The sequence below is a fragment of the Narcine bancroftii genome, chromosome 7 (assembly GCF_036971445.1).
Source record: "Narcine bancroftii isolate sNarBan1 chromosome 7, sNarBan1.hap1, whole genome shotgun sequence".
In the NCBI taxonomy this organism is placed as follows: domain Eukaryota; kingdom Metazoa; phylum Chordata; class Chondrichthyes; order Torpediniformes; family Narcinidae; genus Narcine; species Narcine bancroftii.
Genome location: NC_091475.1, coordinates 192091061 through 192114343, shown reverse-complemented (window position 1 = coordinate 192114343; position 23283 = coordinate 192091061). Strand labels below are relative to the sequence as shown.

The 23283-nt window shown below is 44.3% G+C and overlaps 1 protein-coding gene across 3 annotated transcripts in view; it reads right to left on the bottom strand.

The window, feature by feature from the left end:
• Positions 1 to 23283, bottom strand: part of dnajb13 (DnaJ heat shock protein family (Hsp40) member B13) — a 61330-nt gene that overhangs the window by 13986 nt on the left and 24061 nt on the right. For 2 of the 3 annotated variants that reach the window (XM_069891811.1, XM_069891812.1), the window contains exons 4-5: positions 18267 to 18421; positions 11508 to 11621 (exon numbers count right to left, since the gene is read on the bottom strand). In XM_069891811.1, coding sequence (XP_069747912.1) covers positions 11508 to 11621; positions 18267 to 18421 — 269 coding nt within the window. Of the gene's footprint in view, positions 1 to 6139; positions 6849 to 11507; positions 11622 to 18266; positions 18422 to 23283 lie in introns of those variants that run through there. The other variant, XM_069891813.1, reaches the window with a different exon arrangement.

Here is a 23283-nt window from a genome sequence, read left to right as displayed (position 1 = left end):
CCACGAACTGATAGGCACCTGCCTGCTTTTTGTTCATACCTTGATGAAGGGCTCAGACACGAAAAGTTAGTTTTACCTCTGCACCCTATAGTCACTGCATGACCTACTGAAATTCTGGAGCACTTTTCTGACAGAGCTGTACAGTATCTCCAGACCATAGCTCACATACTGTACATCCTATATATATATATATATATATATATACACATAGTGATCCAAGATCAATATAAATAAAAAGACTTTACAGGTTTCTAGGATTTTTTAACAATCTCAGCGCCTGCGGGAAGAAGCCTGTTTCCCATCCTGGCTCCTGTCCCTCTTCCTTGGAGATAGAGTCTCATAAAGATACTACGGGATGGATGGTAAGGGCTCTCAATGATTCTCTGAGCCCTCTAAGCACTGCTCCCTTTAGATATCATCAAAAGGGAAGAGAAACCCCAGTGATTTTCTCAGCAGTTTTAATCACCTCCTGTACTGACCTCCAATCTGATGCTTTACAGCTACCATACCACACTATGATATAGCCAGCCAGGACACTCTAATGTGCTCCTATAGAACATTGTTAGGATGGTGGCCAGAAGCCATGCCCTCCTCAAACTCATTAGGAAGTGTAGGCACTGCTGCACTTTCCTTACAAATGAGGAGGTTGTGGGTCCAGAATAGGTCATTCTTTAAATGGACACCAAGGAACTTTTGTACTCCCCACTATCTCTATGACAGAGACATTGATACATAGTGGGGAGGGGTAGTTCATCCTCCTGAAATCCACAATCATCTCCTTTGTCTTGTCCATATTGAGACTCAGGTTGTTGCTCTTGCACCAAGCCTCTCAACCTCCTGTCTGTAGGTCGACCCATCTTTGCTAATATTGCCTGAACTGGACCACCATTGTTGGTATTACAGGAACTGACATTTTTCCCACATTGGACTCCGTTTGCCAAGTTTCCATGCACTTACTCAACATCCTGAGATTAACTATTCTCATTGCAACATGCACTCCCACCAGTTTTAATGTCATTGACAACTAATACTCTGCCCTCTAATGAGATCATTAATACAAATTATAAATAATGAGAGCTAACAACTAATCTTTGGGGCACTTCATTGGTTATGTCCTTCCAAACTGAAAGAGACCTGTTTATTTTCACTCCCTATTGTCTCTGGTTTCAGTCCATGCTAACACACCTACCTCAATACCATGTGTTCTTATCTTGTGCACCAGCTTTTAGTGTGCATTTTGTCCAATTTCTGGATAATCAAATGACTCTGCTTTTGGCGGGGGCCGAGAATCATGGGGGCATGGTTACATCCAAATTAAGAAAATTTCTCAAGCATGATTTGCCTTTCATAAAATCATATTGGCTTTGTTGAATACATTCAGCTTCTCTAAACGACTAGCTGTTTTTTCCCTGATTGTAGACTCCAGTATCTTGCCAATAACAGATACTAAGCTAAAAAACCTATTTTTGTCTCCCTCCTTTCTTAAACAATGGAGCTCAATTTACAGTTTTCCAGTCTACTGTTTCTTTGCCAGAAATCAGTGGGCTTTAAAACTTCAATGAATCAACTATCTCTGCAGCCGTTTCCTTTTAAACTCTCCAGTATCTTGGCATTTAGTCCCATTCATTTTTCCATCACATAACATGAGGTGGAGGACATTTGGTCCTAGAAAACAGTTGTATTCTGATTTTACAGAACGTGAATCCACATCAACCATGCATGCGTTAAAGCATTCAAGTTGAAAATAATAAAAATTATGTTTATTTATTTATTTATTCTCCGACAAATCCCATGAATCTGAATTTTATTCAGTATCTCAAGATTTTGGGTAGTGACTTGTGAAATGCATAAGGGTGAACTTCCATTATTTGAATGGCATAACATTGTTACAAACTCTACTATTTTAAACTTTCCCATTAAACAGTTTGGGATTTTGGTAATGGCTTCCAATGTGAAAACTGATGCAAAATATTAATTTAACAGCATTCCCTCTTATTAATTCACAAGTTCTGCTCTCAAAGGGTTCTGTACTCACTCTACTATCCTCTTCTATTTTACAATAATCGTAATACTACTAAAGTCTGACAATGGCAACCAGAGAACACAAATTAGCATTTTGGGTTTGTAGAGCTCGTCGAAAGAACCAAAGACTTGTTGATCCAAACCAAGGCTTTTATTAGCAAAAGACCGGAGCTCTTCACAGGTGGCCGACCAGTCCGGAATGATCCGACCTGGCTAGGGACACAACCCTTTAAGGCCCAAACAATAGGTGTGGCTTAGCTCTCAGCCAATCGCTGTAAGCACAGTCTAGATACAGTAACTATATACACTATGTACATTGGTGATAGATCTGTACTATCACATTCACCCCTTCTTGGAGAATTGACCCGGGGAAAAAAAAAAACAAAAACGAGGGAGAGAATGAAAAGGAAGGGGTAGGTCAAGGACTGTAGCGGTCAGGGGGTCTGACCATCCGGCGTGACCGCCGTGGTGCCGGGATTGGGGTCGCTGGAGTGGTGTCACCAGCGGGCTCATCGGGTGCGACTGCTCCGTCGCTCAATTCCCCAGTCGTTTTGTCGGCAGGGTGGCCCGAGTCATTGGGGTGCTGTTGGTCCATCTGTTGCGGCACGGGGCCTGGAGCATAAGGAGTTGAGGGGTTTGCTGGGTCTACCGCGTCCTGAGCTAGGTCCCGCACCGAAACAGTGTCCTCCCGCCCGTCTGGGAACTCCACGTATGCGTAATGTGGGTTCGCGTGGAGTAGAGTCACTCGGTCGACCAAGGGGTCATTCTTTGAGTGCCGGACGTGGCGTCGCAAAAGGACGGGGCCAGGGACGGTGTACCATGCCGGTACAGTGGTTCCCGATTCGGATTTCCTCGGGAAAAGGAACATCCTTTCGTGGGGGGTGGCATTTGTTGCAGTACATAGGAGGGAGCGGATGGAGTGTAAGGCACTAGTGAGAACCTCCTGCCAGTGAGAGGTGGGGAGACCTTTAGACCGGAGAGCCAGTGTAACCGCTCTCCATATGGTGGCATTCTCCCTCTCGACCTGGCCATTACCGCGTGGGTTATAGCTCGTGGTCCTGCTTGAAGCAATGCCACACTCCAGAAGGTACTGTTGCAGCTCTGAACTCATGAATGAGGACCCCCTATCACTGTGGATGGAATTGGGGTACCCGAAGATGGTGAAAATACTGTGAAGGGCCTGTATCACTGAGGTGGCAGTGGTGTCTGGGCAGGCCACAGCGAATGGGAAGCGGGAGTATTCGTCGATGGCCGTAAGGATGTAGGTATTACGGTTGGTCGACGGTAGGGGTCCCTTAAAGTCTACGCTAAGACGCTCGAAGGGGCGGGTGGCTTTGATGACGTGGGAGTTATCCGGACGGAAGAAGTGGGGCTTGCATTCGGCGCACACCGAACAGGCTCGGGTCATGGAGCGGATCTCCTCAATTGTGTAGGGTAAGTTGCGCGCCTTGACAAAGTGAGCAAACCTAGTGACCCCTGGATGACAGAGCGCCTCATGGAGTTTCCGTAGTCTGTCCATCTGTATGCTGGCGCACGTCCCCCTGGAGAGCGCGTCAGGCGGGTCGTTGAGCTTACCAGGCCGGTACAGGATGTCATAGTTAAAGGTGGAGAGTTCGATTCTCCATCTGGCGATTTTGTCGTTTTTTATCTTACCACGCTGGGTGTTGCTGAACATGAAGGAGACCGCGCGTTGATCAGTCAACAGTGTAAAGCGCCTCCCAGCGAGGTAATGTCTCCAACGACGTACCGCTTCAACTATGGCCTGGGCCTCCTTCTCGATCGAGGAGTGTCTACTCTCCGGACCCTGGAGGGTTCTGGAGAAGAAGGCTACAGGCCGACCGGCCTGGTTCAAGGTGGCTGCCAGGGCGAAGTCGGATGCATCGCTCTCGACTTGAAACGGGACAGACTCATCGATCGCGTGCAGCGTCGCAGCAGCGATGTCAGATTTGATTCGATCGAAAGCCGCTGTGGCTTCGGTCGAGAGGGGAAAAGAGGTGGTCTTGATAAGAGGACGTGCCTTGTCGGCGTAGTTTGGAACCCATTGTGCGTAATAAGAGAAAAGGCCCAGGCAGCGTTTGAGAGCTTTCTGGGTATGTGGGGGGGGTAAGTCCATTAAGGGACGCATGCGGTCAGGATCTGGCATGACTATCCCGTTTTCCACCACACAACCTAGAATAGCGAGTCGTGTGGTCCGGAAAACACACTTGTCCAAATTGTAAGTCAGGTTTAGCTGACGGGCAGTTTGAAGAAATTTGTCTAGGTTGGCGTCATGGTCCTGCATGTCGTGGCCGCAGATGGTGATATTGTCCAGATACGGGAAGGTAGCGGTTAGCCCGTTCTGGTCCACCATCCTGTCCATTTCCCGCTGGAAGACCGCGACACCATTTGTGACCCCGAATGGTACCCTGAGAAATTGATATAGCCGCCCATTCGCTTCAAAGGCCGTGAATGGTCGGTCCTCGCAGCGGATCGGGAGCTGGTGGTAGGCCGAACGTAGGTCAATAGTGGAGAAAATGCGGTACTGGGCGATCTGGTTCACCACATCCGTGATGCGTGGCAGGGGGTACGCATCCAGGAGTGTGAAGCGGTTAATGGTCTGGCTGTAGTCGACCACCATCCGTAGTTTTTCCCCATTCTTGACAACCACCACCTGGGCTCTCCAGGGGCTTGAACTGGGTTCGATGATGCCCTCATCCAGCAATCTACGCACCTCACTCCTAATGAATTGCCTGTTTTCGTAACTATATTGCCGACTTTTGGTGGCCACAGGCTTCCAGCCAGGGGTGAGGTTTGCGAAGAGTGCTGGCGGGGCAATCCGGAGTGTGGAAAGGCCGCAGGATTGGCCCCGGGGCACGGGGGCGGGTTGCTCGGGTGCTTCGGGAGTGGGGCGATGGCGATGGCAGACCGAGAGGGGGGCGTGGGGTCCCCCAAAGTGTAGGGACACCGTTTGGAACTGACACTGGAAGTCTAATCCCAGCAACACTGGGGCGCACAATTGGGGAAGGACGAATAATTTAAAGTGGGTGACCGTCACGCCCTGTACTTCCAGCGTGGCGATGCAATACCCCTTTATCCCAGTCGAGTGCGACCTCGTCGCTAATGAGATCCTCTGGGTAGTGGGGATAATGTCAAGTCCCCAACGGAGGGCCAGATCTGGCTGGATAAAACTGTCAGTTGACCCAGAGTCAAATAAGCAATTGGTGTAGTGTCCATGCACTTTAATCAGTTCCATTGCTCTGGTGAGGGGATGAGAGCATTGCTGGTTTAATGTTATTGAAGCAGTTGACAGGCGAGTTTTGCGCGATGACGTCACGCAACGGGATGACGTCACGCAACGGGATGACGTCACGCAACGGGATGACGTAGTCAACGCTCGAGGAGCAGGTTGGAGAACCTCCCGGAAGTGCTGTTGTGGCGGGTGAATGGTAAGTAGTGGGGTTTGTAGTTGCTCGTGATCGGTGGTCGGGCCCTGGCGGTCGTCAGCGATGGATGCTAGGGTGAGCACCTGGTTGGCCGCGGGGGTGGCTGCGGCGGCGGTAGCGTCGGCCCCGGGGGTGTCTGTGGCGGCAGCAGCAGCGGCGGTAGCGTCGGCCCCGGGGGTGTCCGTGGCGGCGGCAGCAGCGGCGGTAGCGTCGGCCCCGGGGGTGTCCGTGGCGGTGGCAGCAGCGGCGGTAGCGTCGGCCCCGGGGGTGACTGTGGCGGCGGCAGCAGCGGCGGTAGTGTCAAGTGTTCCGCACGGGGGCGAGAGGCAGGCCATCACCATGGTTGCGACGGTGGGTTGCCCCTTCCGGGTTCGGCGTCTCCGTGACGTCAGGCGTTGCCGTGCAGGGGAGCCCTCGCTCTCATTGGACGAGAGCTCTGGGGAAGAAGAGTTTGAATGGGATAGTGGCGGTTGGGCTTCACACGAGGCACTGTGTTTGCTGGCGGCCATTTTAGACCTACAGACTGCAGCAAAGTGGCCGTTTTTAAGGCACTTCTGGCACCTGGCTTTTCTTGCTGGGCACTGGGACCTGCTGTGCTTGTCCCTCCCGCAGAAATAACATTTCGGGTTCGCACGGGGCAGGGTAGCAGCAGCCGACAGGCCGTCAGGGGTAGGGTAGAAGGGCACTTTACTCACATCAGAACGAGGGGTCCAGTCCCTAGAGAGCTCGGTGGACTTTAAGGCTGCATCCTCCATTGTGATTGCAATCCGGGCCACGTCCTCTAGTTTTTCTACCCCTTGTTCGAGCAAACGCAGCCTCACTTCGTTCGATCGGAGCCCAGCCACATAGGCATCCCGGATGAGGTCGCTAGTGATCTCGGCAGCAGTTTTGTCCACACAGTTACAGTCCTTGCCCAATGCCTTTAGTACTTGTAAATATGCCCTGCTGGACTCACCGGGCTGTTGTTTCCTCGACGCAAGCATGAGCCGGGCATGAACTCTGTTCACCGGTTGATCATACAGTCCTTTCAGTACCTTTATGGCTGCGGTGTAAGTGGTCTCATCCTGGATGTTCTCGTAGACTCTCAAGGACACCATAGACAGCAATGCTGTTAGACGCTGGTTATCCTCCTCCACCTGAATGAATCTCAGGAAGTTTTCAAAGTTCAGCAGCCAGAAGTTAAAGGCTTTGAAGGCTGTAGCTGACTGTGGGTCGATATCAAGTTTTTCTGGCCGAGTTAAACGCTCCATCCCTTTCAAAAAAAATTCCTTTTGCTAATAAAATTGTAGAGCTCGTCGAAAGAACCAAAGACTTGTTGATCCAAACCAAGGCTTTTATTAGCAAAAGACCGGAGCTCTTCACAGGTGGCCGACCAGTCCGGAATGATCCGACCTGGCTAGGGACACAACCCTTTAAGGCCCAAACAATAGGTGTGGCTTAGCTCTCAGCCAATCGCTGTAAGCACAGTCTAGATACAGTAACTATATACACTATGTACATTGGTGATAGATCTGTACTATCACAGGGTTCCCTTCATTTGTTGCACTTTGAAATGTCACAGCCATATTGCTGGTACATGAGTTCATTGCTCTATTATTTTATAAAAAGTCTGAATGAAGCCTTAACCATTGACCAAAAAAAATCACTAAATATAGCTGAAAATTCTTGCAAGCAAAAATTAAAGGATAGGCTCATAATCATGCCTGACTATCTGACTATGAGAGACATAACAAGGGCAGGATTCTCCTTGCCCTTACCTATCACCCTACCAGCCTCTGCATCCTAAATATTAACCTCTGCAATTTCCGCCACCTGTAACGTGATCCAACCGTCAGAAACATTTTCTCCTCCTCTCCCCTTCTCAGCTATCAGCAGGGTCCACTCCTTCCAGGACTCTCTTGTCCACTCACCCTTTCCCACTAATCGACACCTCAGTACCTACATCTGAGACAGCAAGAAATGAAGCACTTCTGCCCACACCTCCTCTCTATCATTCGGGACCCCAAACAGCCCTTCCAAATTAACCAACACTTTATTTGTGAATGTGAAGGGGGCATCTGCTGCATATGGTGCTCCCATTGTGACCTCCTTTACATTGGAGAGAATGGACATAGACTGGGTGATTGTTTCATTGAGCGTCTTCACTCTGTCTACTGCAAAAAACAGGGACCTCTCAATGGACAATCATTTTAATTCCACACACAATTCATACACCAACATGTCTATCCATGGCTTCATGTTCTACCAATCTATCCACAAATTGGAGGAACACCTAAAGACTGCGCACTCTCCAACCAAATGACACTAGCATCAACCTCCAGTTTCTGTTAAACCTCTCCCCCAAATCTCTCCTTCCCTATCCCTCTGTCTCCTTTCCTTGTTCCTCACTCCCTTCCCTCTCCATTCAGAGAGCAATCCCCTCCCCATCGCTTCTCAGCCTTTTTCTCTTTTACCCTCCAAACCATATTCATCTATGACCTGTCACACTGTACTCCTCCCCCAGATCCTTCCTCCCCCTCCTCTCCTCCCATCACCTTTTCATTCAGACGCCTTCCTGCTTTTTGTTCATACCTTGATGAAGGTCTCAGGCCTGAAACGTTGGTTTCCTTTGACTTCCTATAGATACTGCATGACCTGTTTCTCCAGCACTATCTCAAAGCAGACTGAAGCAGAAAAGGAATAACTGGCAGATGATAGGCAAATGATTTTAAAATTATTGCAAAGCAAAAAATAGAGTGATAAAAACAGAATACCTTGTGAGGCTTCTATCAGACCATTCTCCATTAATATTAACTTTTAGAAATAATGGAAAAGAAAGAGAATGTATACAGATGGCGTCTCAATACTACATTGCTTAAATGAACAGACCTGTGAATTTATAAAGAGACAAATAGAAATATTTTGTGAAACAAATCTGCTGTCTACTAATAATAGTTTTCTAATATGGAACATGCTCAAAGCATATTTAAGGGGACAAATTATGTCCTATATAAAGAATCTTAAGGGGAGCGTATGGCAGAAGTAAACAGTTTGGAGAAAGGTAATAAAGAATTTGAAAAAAAAATCAAAGAAAAGGACTACAAGAAGAATACAGATTACTGGCGAAAAAAAGATAAGATATGATACAATACAAACATACACGACAAAATAAAATCTATATTAAAAACTAAACAACAGTACTATGAGTTGGGTGAACAGGTGCACAAAGTTTTAGCTTGGCAGATTAAAACAGAAGAGTCATTAAGAATGATAAATGCTATAAAAACAGACAGATACCCTAGTATATAAGCAAAAAGAAATTAATGACATTTTTAGACAATAGTATATGAAAATATACAAATCACAATTATTAGGAGGTGAGAATGAAATGGAAGAATTTTTGGTCAATGTCAAACTTCCAAAGCTAGAAGAGAGAAAAATGATAGAATTAGATATACCCTTCACAAGGGAAGAAATTGAAAAGGCCCTGGGCACTCTGCATGCTAATAAATCACTAAGGGAGGATGGATTTCCACCTGAATTTTATAGACAATTCAAAGAACTATTAATGCCCCTGTTAATGGATGTCCTGGAGAGCAGTGGAAGCAAAGACCCTCCCAGAATCATTCTCAACCACAATTATTAGAGAGTTGCAAAAAAAGAATAGGGGCCCACTAAAAAGATCGTCATATAGACCAATATCCCTGATTATAAGATACTAGCAAAAGCATTGGCTAATAGGTTAGGGCAATACTTGCTAAAACTGATACATATGGATCAAGCAGGATTTGTTAAAGGAAGAAATTCTTCAAATAGTCTATAAAGATTATTTACTATAATACACATGGCGAAATCTGAATGAAATCCAAAAATTACAGTCTCCCTAGACGTGGAAAAAGCATTTGACTGTTTGGAATGGCCCTTTTTATTTAAAACAGTGGAAAAATTTGGTATAGACAGAACATTTATAAATTGGATAAAAACTTTATACCATAAACCACAAGTTAAATTAATAACAAATAATCAGAAAGTTGGGGACCCCACATTGACCCCACCTGAAATTAATGAACTGAACAAACTGTCTGGATGAGGAATACACCCAAATTTATATAAAAAATGTACTATGCTCTTCAGAACGAAAGTACAAAACCAGAGTTACAGAGGTCAAGGGTCAGATGGGAGTCGGACTTGGGTATGGGGATTTCAGATAGAAGCTGGACAGCATGACATCAATTATAAATGCAAGATATGGATTGGTTCAGTATAATTTTTTATGCTAATTATATCTTACCCTACAAAAGTTACACAGATCAAAAGCAGAAATATCAGAGATGTGTTTCAGATATGGGATTGAGACAGGAACTTTTCCACGTGCCACGTGAAGGTGAGGCTATTCTGGCAAGAAATCGCAGAAAAATTAACCAGGATAACAGGAATGGCCTTCATGGGCGACCCAGAGCTATATCTATTTGGTAATTTTATGGAAATAAGCATAAATTGACCAAATATCAAATCTAATTTATAAAAATAGCTCTGGTGGTAGCAAAAAAATGTATCATGATCACTTGGGAAGTCCGACTCTCCTCTACTCATAGCACGATAAACTATGGAAATGGAAAAAAAAATCACATATAACTTAAAGAACAAATATAACACTTTTGTAAAGGTCTGGCACATAGGGACCCAGACACAACAATAAAAGGGAACAAACTAAGAGTATAAAAGTAACTATTATAGATACAAAAATGTAGTTTCCCCAATGATATTCTATATATTTTAAAATTATGTAAGCTCTGACGGCGAGTGTATTTGTAATATATGGGGGAGACTGTTTTTGTTTGTTGTGTTTGTAAGAAAATGTTTAATACATTGTATATTTAAAATGTTACTATGTATAGTTTTGAAACAAACATCAAAAATAAAATAAAACAAAGATTGCAAAGCAACATTTTCAACTTGCTCTCTCAAAGAAACCATTATGAATACAAGGTTTTTTTTAAAGATAGTACTGGGTCAGATTGTAGCATACCAAATACTGCAGTTTCATGCAAGCAGTCATTGGAATTAACAAAGTGCCATGGGTAGAATTCATAATCTCAACCCTTTCCAAAATTAATTTAATCATCCTTTTTGTGGAAGATGGGAATGTAAGTATGCTAAAGCTTCAAGAAGATAATAAAACTGCTGAAACCCTATTCCTAATCTTAAAAGAGTGGTGAAGAGTGGGAAGAATTTCTGATAGAGGAAGTAGAAGTCCATGGTACCTCGAATCCTGCAGAGAGCATGTACTTTTCTTGTGACGGTGCTCCAGCTAGATATTAACCTGTTGGACAGTTTTGACTTTCAGTTGGGCGAAAAGCATTCGGAGGGAAGTCTTGGCCACAGGCAATTTGTTTGCTATGGAACTGAGCTACTGGAAAGTGACCTGGGGGCTTGCTGGGTGAGGTGCAGGAGTCTAATCCCCCTTTGAGGGGTTGGATGTGTGGGAAAATCCAATAGGGTGAATTAAGGAAAAGGGGGTGAGTGAGGGTAGGAGGGAGAAAGGTAGTGCATGTTTTTTGAATAATATCTCCCTCCCTTCAGTTGCTGGGTTTCCTGAATTAGAGGAAATCCTGGCAACCAGGGTTCAAGATATAAAAACAGGGTATTCAGATATTCAGAGACGCCAAACTCAGTTACAGATCTAATTGTCCATTTCAGTTCCCAAAATATGATGAAGTTCTGACCCTTTTTCACACCTGTATTAAATATAGAAGTGGGTAACAGTTACTGCCACACCATTACTGTGCAAGTGACCGGCACTGTCTGTTAGGAGTTTGTACATTCTCCCCATGTCTGTGTGAGTTTCCTCTGTGTGCACCGGTTTTCCCTCACCCTTCAAAAACATATGGGGATTATAAGATAATTGGGGGCCTATTGCTGTCATGTATGTCTCAATATAAATTGGGTGTTTTATATTATGACTCAGTCTATAATGTTATTAGCATCCTACTCCAAATTGCTTTCCAACTACCCAGCAATTAGTGACTATACATTTCTGGTAAGTTGATGCTATTATTTTTATTTGCAATGACCCTAAAGTACCTGGTCTCCTTCATTTGGGAATGTGATTTTGGTTCCTGACAACCAGCCTGGTTTAACTTGAATAGTTAGGATCTTGTCCTTAATACTTGAAGTGTGACCATCTTCATTCATAACCTGTTTAATAATAACAAACCAAATACATTATTATTCAACAAAAATATTTTTGAAATAGGATTAGAATTAATTAAGTCAAAGGTAAACATACATCCAGGGCTATAAAAATTCAAGTTATCCATGGCCAATTGTTAAATGTCTGTGTAGATTAGACGGCCAACCCCTCCTCTTGGCCCTGCCCCCGTCAGTCCTGATATAAATGCTCTTTCCCCCCCCCCCCCACCTTACCTCAGTTTTATCTGAAGACCACTGTAAATATTGGCCATTAGTTGCAAGGCAATAAAAGCGCATTTGTTCTCCTCACAGGTCTCCGAGTACTGTCTATCACATTACAATTTTATTAGCTTGCTTTTGAAGATGGGATGGAAGCCCTCTTGAAGCCTGGCATATTCCAGGTCAACCCTCTGTCCCCAGAGGCCCTGGAGGAATTCACCTACTGGTTGGAGTGCTTCCAGTCCTACATAGTGGCCACCCAAGAAATCTTTCACTCTGATGGCCTCCCGAGACTGGCCCTCCTCTCTTGAGTCAGCCCCAAGGGATGTGCAGTCATCAGAGACTGTGCAACATATGAGACGGCCATCAAAGGCCTGAAGGCCCACTACATGAGGCCCCAGAATGATGTGCTGGCGAGAATCCGACTCTCACAATGAATCGCTGGAAGACTATGTCTTGGAACTATGGACGCTGATGAGAAAGTGCCTCTACGAGGCGGTCTCAACCTGGGTGAGGGAAGAAGAAGAACAAGTCCGGGATACTCTCATGGCTGGAGTGAATTCTAGATTAGGGAGGCAGTGACTATTGAGTTGTGGAAAGAAGGACCTTGCCAGTGAAATCTAGTGAAATCCCTTGAACAGGCCCTACTGGGAGTGGACCACCTCGCTAACGAAAGTGGCGCCTTCTCAGAAAGCCAGGCCTGTGGTGCACAGCTGCCCCAGGTACCGACTACCATGCCCACACATGATCAGGGGTGCTACATCTGTGGACAGGCCAAACACCCCCACATCAGATGCCCCACGAGAAACTCCATGTGCTCAGGATACGGTAAGAGGGGGCGGATCTTGTCAGTGTAATGAGGTGCCCAATGGGCATAGTATGAGAAGAAGGTCCAAGGGATAGGGAGGTCTAAGAGGGGGCTCATACGCTCAGGCTCTAAGCCAATGATGCCGTTCTCCACCACATAGCCCAGGATAGTTAGTTGTTTGGTCCAGGGATTTGGCTGTGTGGAGAAATTTCTGGAGATTGGCGTCATGGTCTTCCAGGATATGGCGATGATGTCGAGATAGGGCAATATAGCCCTTAGCCCGAACTTTTCTGGTAAGTTGATGCTATTATTTCATCCATCTGCCTCCGGAAGACCAAGATACCATTCACAGTACTGAAAGGGACCCAGAGAAACAGATAAAGCCTCAAATGCATTGTAGGGATGGTCCTCGGAGCGGATTGGTAACTGGTGATATGCAACTTTCAGGTCGATGGTTGAATAGACCCAGTACTGCACAATTTCATTCACTCTGTCTGAGATTCGGGGGAGAGGGTATGTGTCCATGAGTGTGAAGCGATTAATAGTTTAGCTATAGTCAATCACTAGCCTGGGCTTTTCGCCCCCTCACACGAAACACAGCGGCTGCTTAAGGGAAAAAAATCATTGAACCCAGCAACAGTCCATGGAGAGCCCAGGTAGGAAATTCACTCTGCTCACAGATCAGCAATCTGTGGTATTCATGTTCAATAATATGAACAGGTCCAAAATAAAGAATGACAAGATCGCAAAGTGGAGGATCAAATTCTTCACCTATAATTATCAGATAGTGTACAGGCCAGGTATGCTCAATGAGCATCCAGATGCCCTATCGCAAGGAAGCTGTGCTGCTGCCCACATCAGCCAGTTGCGGTCCCTTCACGATAAACTCTGCCACCATCATCCACATGCCCACTTCATCAAGGCACACATCCTGCCCTTCTCTATTGAAGACATCAGGGAAATGACCGGGTCCTGCCAGGTCTGTGCTGAGTGCAAACTGCATTACTACCGCCCTGACAAAGCACACCTGATAAAGACTTCCTGCCTCTTCGAGTGACTCAGCGTTGATTTCAAGGGATCCCTTCCATCCACCAACAGAAATGTGTACTTTCTTAACATTATTGAAGAGCACTCACATTTTCCGTCTGCTATTCCCTGCCCAGACACTTTCACCACCACAGTCATTAGAGCGGTGCTCTCCATTTCCTCCATGTTCGGGTAACCCAGCTATATTCATAGCGACCGGGGCTCATAGTTTATGAGCGAAGAGCTACACCAGTACCTGCTCGCAAGAGGCATCAACTCAAGCAGGATGACTAGCTACAACCACCGGGGAACGGACAAATTGAAAAGGAGAACGCAATGGTCTGGAAGTCTGTAAAACTGGCCCTCCAGTCTAAAGGCCTTCCAGACTAATGCTGGCAAGAAGTTCTGGCCACCGCACTCCACTCCATAAGGTAGCTTCTCTGCACCTCAACCAATGCGACTCCTCACAAACTAATGTTTGCATTCCCAAGAAAATCCATGTCAGGGATCACTCTAACACCACCAGGACCAGTCCCTGCTGAAAAAGCACGCGAGGAGAAGCAAAACGGACCCGCTGGTCGAGAAAGTGCACCTACTGCATGCAAATCCAATGTATGCCTATGTAGCGTATCCAGATGACAGGGAGGACACAGTCTCAATCAGAGATCTGGCACCTTCAGGAACCGAGTCCCAATGCCCACAATAGGCCTGGAACCCCCAAACTCACCATACAAGGTTCCAACGGAGCTACCATTGGATCCGGGACCTCAGAGTCCCCCTTTGAGTCCCATTATCCAAGAACCAGGAAGTTCTGGAAGAGCAAAGTCCACCAGTGCTAAGGCGCTCGACCAGAATAACCAGGCCTCTTGACAGACTCAACCTGTAAATAATTGTACATGTTTTTTTTGTTGAACGTGGTCTCTGTTTTCACCCGCAGGTTCCTTTCTGATGGAAGGGATGAATGGAGTGAACTGGAATTCACTGTCTGTGTGTAGATTAGATGGCCAACCTCTCCTCCTGGCTCTGTCCCCGTCAGTCCTGATATAAACCTACCTTGCCTCAGATTTACCTGAAGACCTCTGTAAATACTGGCCGTACTGGCTAATAAAAGCATGTTTGAGCTCCTCATGAGTTTCCAAGTACAACCGATCACGTTACAGAAACTCTTTATTCACTGAATATGGACCTCCTTGGCAATGTCAACATTTATTGCTCTTCCCTTACAGCTTTTACACGTTGGTAGTGGCTCATATTCTTTAGGTACTGAAGATGGCATGGGGATAATTGTGCAACAACAAAGGATTCTTAGTAGTACAACCCAACGAAACAGCGTTCTTCAGTCCGCGACGCAAAACACACAGACCCACAACCAGACACAACACACCTACAGACAAACAATATATATGTAGGACAAGTATTCATCTTTATAAATAAATAAATCCTGTTTCATGAACACGAGAGTCCTGGATGGTTAGTGTGAACAGTTCCTTTGGTCGTTCAGCATTCTCACTGCCCGTGGGAAGAAGCTGTTCCTCAGCCTGGTGGTGCTGGCTCTGATCCTCCTGTATCTCTTCCCCGAAGGGAGACCTGAAAGATGCTGTGCTGCAGGGTGGAAGGAATCTTCAATGATTTTGCCCTCCCTCTTCAGACAACCATCCTGGTCGATCACGTCGATGGGGGGAGGATGGAGACTCCAGTGATCCTATGACTACAAGGGAATTTACAGCCAATGCCCTTGTCTTTCTTGATAGTGTTAACAGGTATGGAAAGAGATATTGAAGAAATTTTAGCAGGTTACTGTAGTGTATTTTGCAGTATGGTGTGGATTTCAGCAAAGATGCACCAATGCTGGAGGAAGTGAATATTTAGGGTGGTGGGATGGGGTGGCCCAATCATGCATGTTGTTTTCAGATGCATGGTGTTGCATGAATGACTGTAATTGGTGAAAAGGTTTTAAAAGGACAGGTTATAATAATCACTCTCTGGAAATTCCACAGTCTCTGATTTGATGTTTTATCATAGCGTTGATGTGACTGCTATAGTTACATATAACTGTGTCTGCCTGTCCCGCATCGGACTTGTCAGCCAAAAACGAGCCTGCAGCTGACGTGGACTTTACCCCTCCATAAATCGTCATCCGCGAAGCCAAGCCAAAGAAAGAGTTACATTTTTGGAGACCGCTAGCATATTGGTGCATGGCAGACAAAATGCTGCTTATCAAGGTTTTGAACTTTACTTGTTGAGTCATAAAAATTGGTGGCACAGCTAGCATTATAGTTAGTTAATGCTATTACAGCAACCAGTGAACCAAGTTCGAATCTACAATATGTAATGAGTTTCCACTTTTTTTTTAAAACCATGACCAGCATGGGTTTTCTCTGGGTGCTCCAGCGGGGTTGGGAGATTAATTAGGTGTAACTGGGCTGTTTGGGTTTCATGGGCCGGAAAGACCTTCTACCGTGTTGTATCTTAAAAAAAGATTTAAAAAAAAAACCTGAGCATTGTGCAATCATCAACAAACATCCCCATTTCTGACCTTATGACAGAGAGAAGTTTGGCGATGATTCCAAGTCGACTCAAGGTGACTGTACGATAGGAGGAAGGGACAGGAAATGAAGGAAGGGTGAGAAATGTTTGTTATAGAGAGGAGCTACTGGACAATTTTCCACATTGTCATGTAAAAGTGACAATGGTAGATGCAATGGAAATATTTGGCTACGGTAGCCATTCTCTACCTTTTTTTGGCTTTGCCCCCTCCCCCCCCCCACCACCACACACGCACACACACAGACACATCCAGGACTCTGCTCAAAATTCATGAGCCCCCTTACTGTGAAACGGTCAAGTTTTCTACAATTGGCTTGCACATGGTAGGAGTGTGATTCGAACCCCAGTCCTGATTGCTGGTGCTGTAACAGTGTTGCACTAACTGCTACCTAGGGCTCTTCAAACCTTTTAGACCATCGACCCCTTCAGGGAATACGTGGTCTCTCGTTGACCCCCAGTTATGGAATCCCGGAGCTGGACATGGAGGAGGGGGTGTGTGGACATGGGGGAGCAGTTGGCTGGGGGGGGGGGCGCTGGACAGTTAGGGGGCTGCTGGATGGTGCAGGTGCTGGACATGAGTTGCTGGATGGGGGTGGTTAGGCTGGACAGGGGGGCACTAGGCCGGACAGCCTGGCTTTTGAGTTCCCTATCCTCCATCTGGTGGCACCTCAAGCCAGACATTAATTTGTCTTCTTCTATTTGGGAGTGTAGGGGCTACACCCCCAAATGGAAGAAGACAAATTAAGGGCCAATAAAGTGGACTTGCCTGTTAAATGCAACATCCCAGGGTCCGCAGGCTGTGCGCTGCCGGCTGGCGCATACACAATGAGGGGGAAGTGTGATGGCGAGGCATGGTTCTTGGCAGGTAAACCTCCCCACTCCATGTTGGAGGGGTGGGGGGGCAGCTGTGCTGGACCAGGGGGAGGGGGGGGCAGCAGCAGCTATGTTAAAATAGGCAAGCGAAATGCTATTTCATGTGTTAGAGACCCCTTATCTACCCCATGGCATTTATCGACCCCCTGGACTGTCCCATTGACCACTGGGGGTTGATACTGACCACTTTGGAGACCCTTACACTACACTAACCGTACCAGCCGAGGTGAATTAGCTGAATTTAAATTGCCTGTTGCAGGTTAGGATTCATAATCATCTCTGGATGATTAGTCCTCCATGTTATTCACCCAGTAACATAAAAACTATGTGACAATTTTTATCAAACATGGTTTTCCAGTCTCTGTACCACAGCAGGAAGAATGGAATGACTGCAGGTAGAAAAACTGGCTAAAGCATCTATCCTGAGTCAGATGATCTTGGGCCAGTTGTGAAAAGGCATTTACCATTGACTTTCTGGACAGTAGGTTAAAAAGCCTCATATTTTGAATCTTGTCCTGGCCAAGTATCTAACACCAGGAACCTGCACACTTGGCAAACAGATCATGGTCTTTCCTATTTCTTGGCACAGACAGCTTTAGCATTATTACTATTTTGTTTTTATAGGAAATAAGTTCCTATATGAAAAGGGAAAAAGAACAATACGTACTTTATTCTTCCATCTTTCAGTGTCAATTAAGATAATGTTTTTTCCAAGATATTTACTCCAAAGACTCTAACGTTAAGTATTACTTCCAGTACTTAACTGCAAGAATTGAAATAGAATTTCATCATTATTCAATTGAAGAACATAATTAGATTAGTGTAGAGGATGGCACCTCTAGAGGATGCAATGGTTAACACAATGGATAGTGCAATGATATTACAGTGCCAGTGACCCTGGTTAGAATTCAGTGCTCTCTGTAAGGAGTTAGTACATTCTCCCCATGTCGGCATGGGTTTCCTCAGGGTGCTCTGGTTTCCTCCCATTCACCAAACACGTACAGGGTTTGTATATTAATTGGTGTATTTGGGAGACAGGGCTTGTGGGCCTGGAGGGGCTATTAACATGCTGCAACTCTAAATTTTAAAAAATTGCTCCCATATATTTTCAACTAATATATATAACAAAATACAGCTCTATAATATTTCTACTTGTTCAGTGAACTAAAGCATTATACCCTGCGTGTGATTTTGATCTTCTTCAAACATCCATGATATAAATCTTCCAAAGATAAATGCAGCTCCCGTTCAATAGGAGGATCTTGCTTCTTAACTCCACATCCTCGTAATCCCCCAAATCCCAGATTTATCTCTCCTTTTGTGTCAAAAAAATCTGCAATGAAAGAAAAGAGTGGTAATCTTTAGGAATGCAGAACAGAAGCAGAACTATAGGCATTTAATGCAACTTTGTATATCCACAAACGAGCCTGCAGCTGACGTGGACTTTTTACCCCCTCCATAAATCTTCGTCCGCGAAGCCAAGCCAAAGAAAGAAGTATATTTCTGATTAGCAACAACGTAGTAGAATTAATGCAGTTTGTCAGATGATTTTATTGCAGAATTAAAGACATCCTCTGTTGTAAATGAAATATGGCATCAGAAAATATCTTTTGGAGATAGTAAGATGGATTCCATCAGTTTAATGCAGATATGCAGCAAACAGTGAATCTTCATCAAGTCAACTTACCTGCTCTGCACATAGCAGATATTGCCAGATATTTCCAACATCTGTTTCCTTAGTGAATTGTTTTCCAGTATCACAGTCTGAATATCGAAAGCAACTTACTTTTGAATGATAAAGTTACAGAGATATATTGCATTATGGGAAGGTATTTCGCTAATGGAATTCATATCAGTCTGAAAGAACTTCCCAGTCAAATCCACTATCCATCTTTCTAGGTAAGAAAACATCAAGTTCTCATTCAAGTATATTTTACTTCTTAAATTGATAAATGTTTCTGCTTTTACCACATTAGATCCAGACCCTTATTTTGTTATTAGAGTGAATTATATTTTTTCTCAATAATATCCTACTTTTCAAATAATAAATATAAATCTAAGTCCTTTATCTATTACCTGTTAAAGGAAACAGCTCTTTTCTATTCAGTTTTGATGATTTTATATTCCTTCATCATAGCACCAAAATGAATTTAGCCTGACCTGCTCCATGCCAAGCATCAATTACCCATCCACACTAATCTGGTTTACTAGCCCTAGGTTTTTTATGCCTTGGTAAGTTGAATTCTCATCCAAATACCCAAATCACAATACTCTCCAAGATTTATCTGGATCATATAAACCCTGCATAGTGATAGTTCTACCATTTGTGTATTTAAATAAGAAATACTTCATTTTATATATTCATATTAAATTCTGTATTAACATTTCCAGAATATGTACCTTAAGGTATAAAACAAAACTGTATTTCTGAAAATGTTCCACTTGTCTCATATATAACCAGAACGATTGGGAGAAAGGATCTCAGGGAAGAGCCTTAAATAAAAGATTCTTAAACAGAGTAAAAGCTAAAAATTGCCCCTGGAAATTTGATTCACAAAGGGAAAGAATTGCTGTCACTTGCCTCCAATGTTTATTGTGTTTTGTGTAAGCCTAAAGAACAATGTTGTAGTACAGGAGTATTCCATAATGGGAGGGCAGACCTAGACGGGCAGATATGTTGCCAAGGTTGAGAGACATCTCAAACTGCTTTGATTAGACATTGTTGTTGTAGACCCAATTGTTGTAGTTGTTGGGACAAATAATGCAGGAAAGTGCAAAGATTAAATTTAAAGAAAAGATGAAGAAAATATCTTCATTTTAGTCTCTCAGGATTCACTCTCATTTTATAAATCCTGTGTGGTGCAGGAAGGGCTTGAAGGTGCGAGGAGGTGAGTAGTTTGTGAGGTGTTGTGTTTCTTCTGATGTTTGCATAGGCTTCTTGTGTATCTCTGATGCATGAACTCAGGCTTTGCAAAACCTCCCCAAATGCTCATTCTCCGTTTTATGGAGTCATTGGGGATGCTGCATTTTCTTTAAAAAAAGCTTTGACTGCATTCTTAAATTCATCCCTCCATCTACTTCATTCTTTCTTCCAATGAAAGAGCTGGGAATAGAGTGCCCATTTCAGAGGTCAGATGTTAGGCTTGTGAATGACACGGGCTGCCGAAGGCAGATGAATATCGCAAAACTCTTAAGATTATAAACTCTAGATTATTATTCAATCCACACCAGAGGACTGACTCCCCAGATCATCAGTGAAATGGAGAAGCATCATTCAAGATGGCAAAGTGAACCTCGCATCCATTTGTTGGGAACAACGGAGGCCCAGTGTAAACAATGGAAGGAATGCATCAGCTCCCAAACTAATCATCAGTCTGGCCTGTCAAGTGCCTCCTGTTTCACCTGCAGCAGTCTGCCGGTCCCATATTGCCCTCGTTAACTATCTCAGAACCTGCAGAACTGGTGCAGCCAGATAAAGAATGGAAGAAGCTTCAAGTTGGAAGAAAGTAAAAATCTTTCAAACATCATGCTTTATGCATGGCCAACTGCTGGTGTAAAACATGGATACTGGGTTTCTTTTTCAGTCATTTTCCCTCAGTAACTGAAACTTCTAATTACTCAAATTGAAACAAAATACTAATCTTCCATGAGAAAAATTATAATTATTTTTACTAAAAATGATATTATTACTTGTCATTTCGGACAACAGTAGGCATGCATTGAAATGGTTCATCTAACTTGAAGGACAAATTGGGAAGCAGTCTGAGGTTACCAGAGGGAAGTAATTTTGAATATGTGATTACAGACACAATGATAATCAAAAGATTTATATGTATATTAAACTGCAAGAAAAGGAGAATGAGGAAACAAATGGTAAAACTAAACAAAAATGGGAACAAGATTTAAACATAAAGATAAAGAAGGAAATACGGGAGAAGTTATGCTCTGGAACGATGAGAAATACAATAAACACGAGGTTACGTATGATACAATATAACTGGATACACAGGCTATACATTACACCTCAAAAGTTAAATAAATGGGACCCAACAGTATCTGACAGATGTTTTCGTTGTAAAAAGGAAATGGGAACAACAATTCATGAAATCTGGACGTGTGAGAAAGTGAAAAAATCTTGGGAAGATCTAAACCAGATATTAAATAAAATCACAGAAAGCAATATACCAAAAAACCCAGAGATCTTCCTCCTAAGTAACATAAAAAACAAAGAATTTGGACTTGATTTGGATGGTGCACAAAAAAGATTTGTTAGGATAGCCCTAGCTGGAGCAAAAAAATGTATTATGTCAGCCTGGAAATTAGGAGATAACTTGAGAATACAACAATGGTATATAGAAATGAATAAATGTATTCCATTAGAAAAAATAACATATAATTTAAGAAATAATATTGCAATATTTGAACAAATATGGGAGCCATACATGAAACACAATAGAGAAAACCTACCGGGGACATCTACCACCTAAAATGACAGAAAGAGAAGGAAATGAAAAGAATTGACTCAGTGGAATTTCTTGTTTATTTTTATTGAATGACAATATTGTTTGATGGGTTTAATGTATCTTAGATTCTGTACTTTAAATGAATGGGAGGGGAGGTAGGGAGGGTGGGATGGGAAGAGGGGGGGGAAGAAAACGACACTGTATATATTTGAAAAGAAAAATGTATGTATCTTGATCAATGTGGTTTATAGTGTGAAAAATAAAAAAATTGAAAAAAAAGAAATGGTTCATCTAGCTTGCAATGGAAATTATTTGGGTGATATGTGGGAACCTGCAAGCTCCTACTGCAAATTTTTTTTTTGTTAAAATGTGGAAAGAATGACACACACCCAAGAAGTCGAAGTCGAAGACTGATATATTGCGCTGGCAGCTCTGCTTGTATTCTCTCCTCATTGCTGATGACAGGAGTGATGTCACAGCAGCACCAGTCTCAGATTGTTCGGCGCTCCCACTATTGCTCATTGTTTCCTGCCAAGCAGGTGTTTACCTGGGATGAAGGTCGATGACCCCCATGGGGTCTGCGCAGTCATCGGCCATCTTGTGTACCAGGTCGCGTCCCAGCTAGCAGGCCACTAGAGAGGGAGAAGTGGACAAGTGAGTCACAGAGGGAGCAGTCCCTGCGGAAGGCAGAGAGGGGAATATGTCTCTAGAGGTGGGATAATGTTGTAAATGGTGGAGGAGAATGTGTTGGATGTGGAGGTGCATGGGGGTTCCAAGGCAGATGTGCGGGTAATGGAGGATATGTGGCTGAGTGCTAAGTTGATGGCATTAGAGGGAAAGCCACGTTGTTTGAAGAAGGAGGACATCTCTGATGATCTGGCGTGAAAGTTCTCATCCTTGGTACAGTTGCATTGGAGATGGAGAAATTGAGAGAATCGAATGGAATCCTTACAGGGGACAGGGTGGGAAGAGGTGTAGTTGAGGTAGCTGTGGGAATTGGTGGGTTTATAGAAGATGTCTGTTGAGACTTTGTCTCTTGAGATGGAGACAGAGAGATTGAGGAAAGGGAGAGTGTTGCTGGAGATGGACCAAGTGAATTTAAGGTCAGGCTGGAAGTTGGCAGAAAAGTGGATGAAGTCACTGAGCTCATCACTGAGTCAGGCAGCACCAAAGTAATCATTGATGTAGCAGAGGAAGAGTTGAGGGGCCTTGCCTGTGTAGGCTTGTAGCATGGATTGCTCCACATAGCCAAGAAAAGGGCAAGCATAGTTAGGACCCTTGCAGGTATCCATGGCTACCCCTTCAACCTGGAGAAAGTGGGATGAGTCAAAGGAAAAATTATTGAGGACAAGTTCTGCCAGCTGGAGCAGGGTGATGGTGGTGGTGGAAGGATTGGTTGGTTCTATTTTCCTGAAAGAAATAAAGGGCTTTGAGGCCTTTAGTACAAGGGATGGAGATATTATAGTGATTGGATATCTATGGTAAACATGAGGCGATCGAGTTGAGGAAACTGGAAGTTGTTGAAGTGATGGAGGGCAGTGAAGTGTCCTGGATGTAGGTGGGAAGGGACTGCACCAGGGTGGAAAAAAAGAGTCAAGGTAAGCGAAGATCAATTCGATGGTGCAGGAACATGTGGACCCAATGGGTCTGATGAGACAATTGGGTTTGTGGATCTTAGGCAGGAGGTAGAAAATGGGCAGTACAAATTGGAGGCTGTGCCAGGAAGGTGACT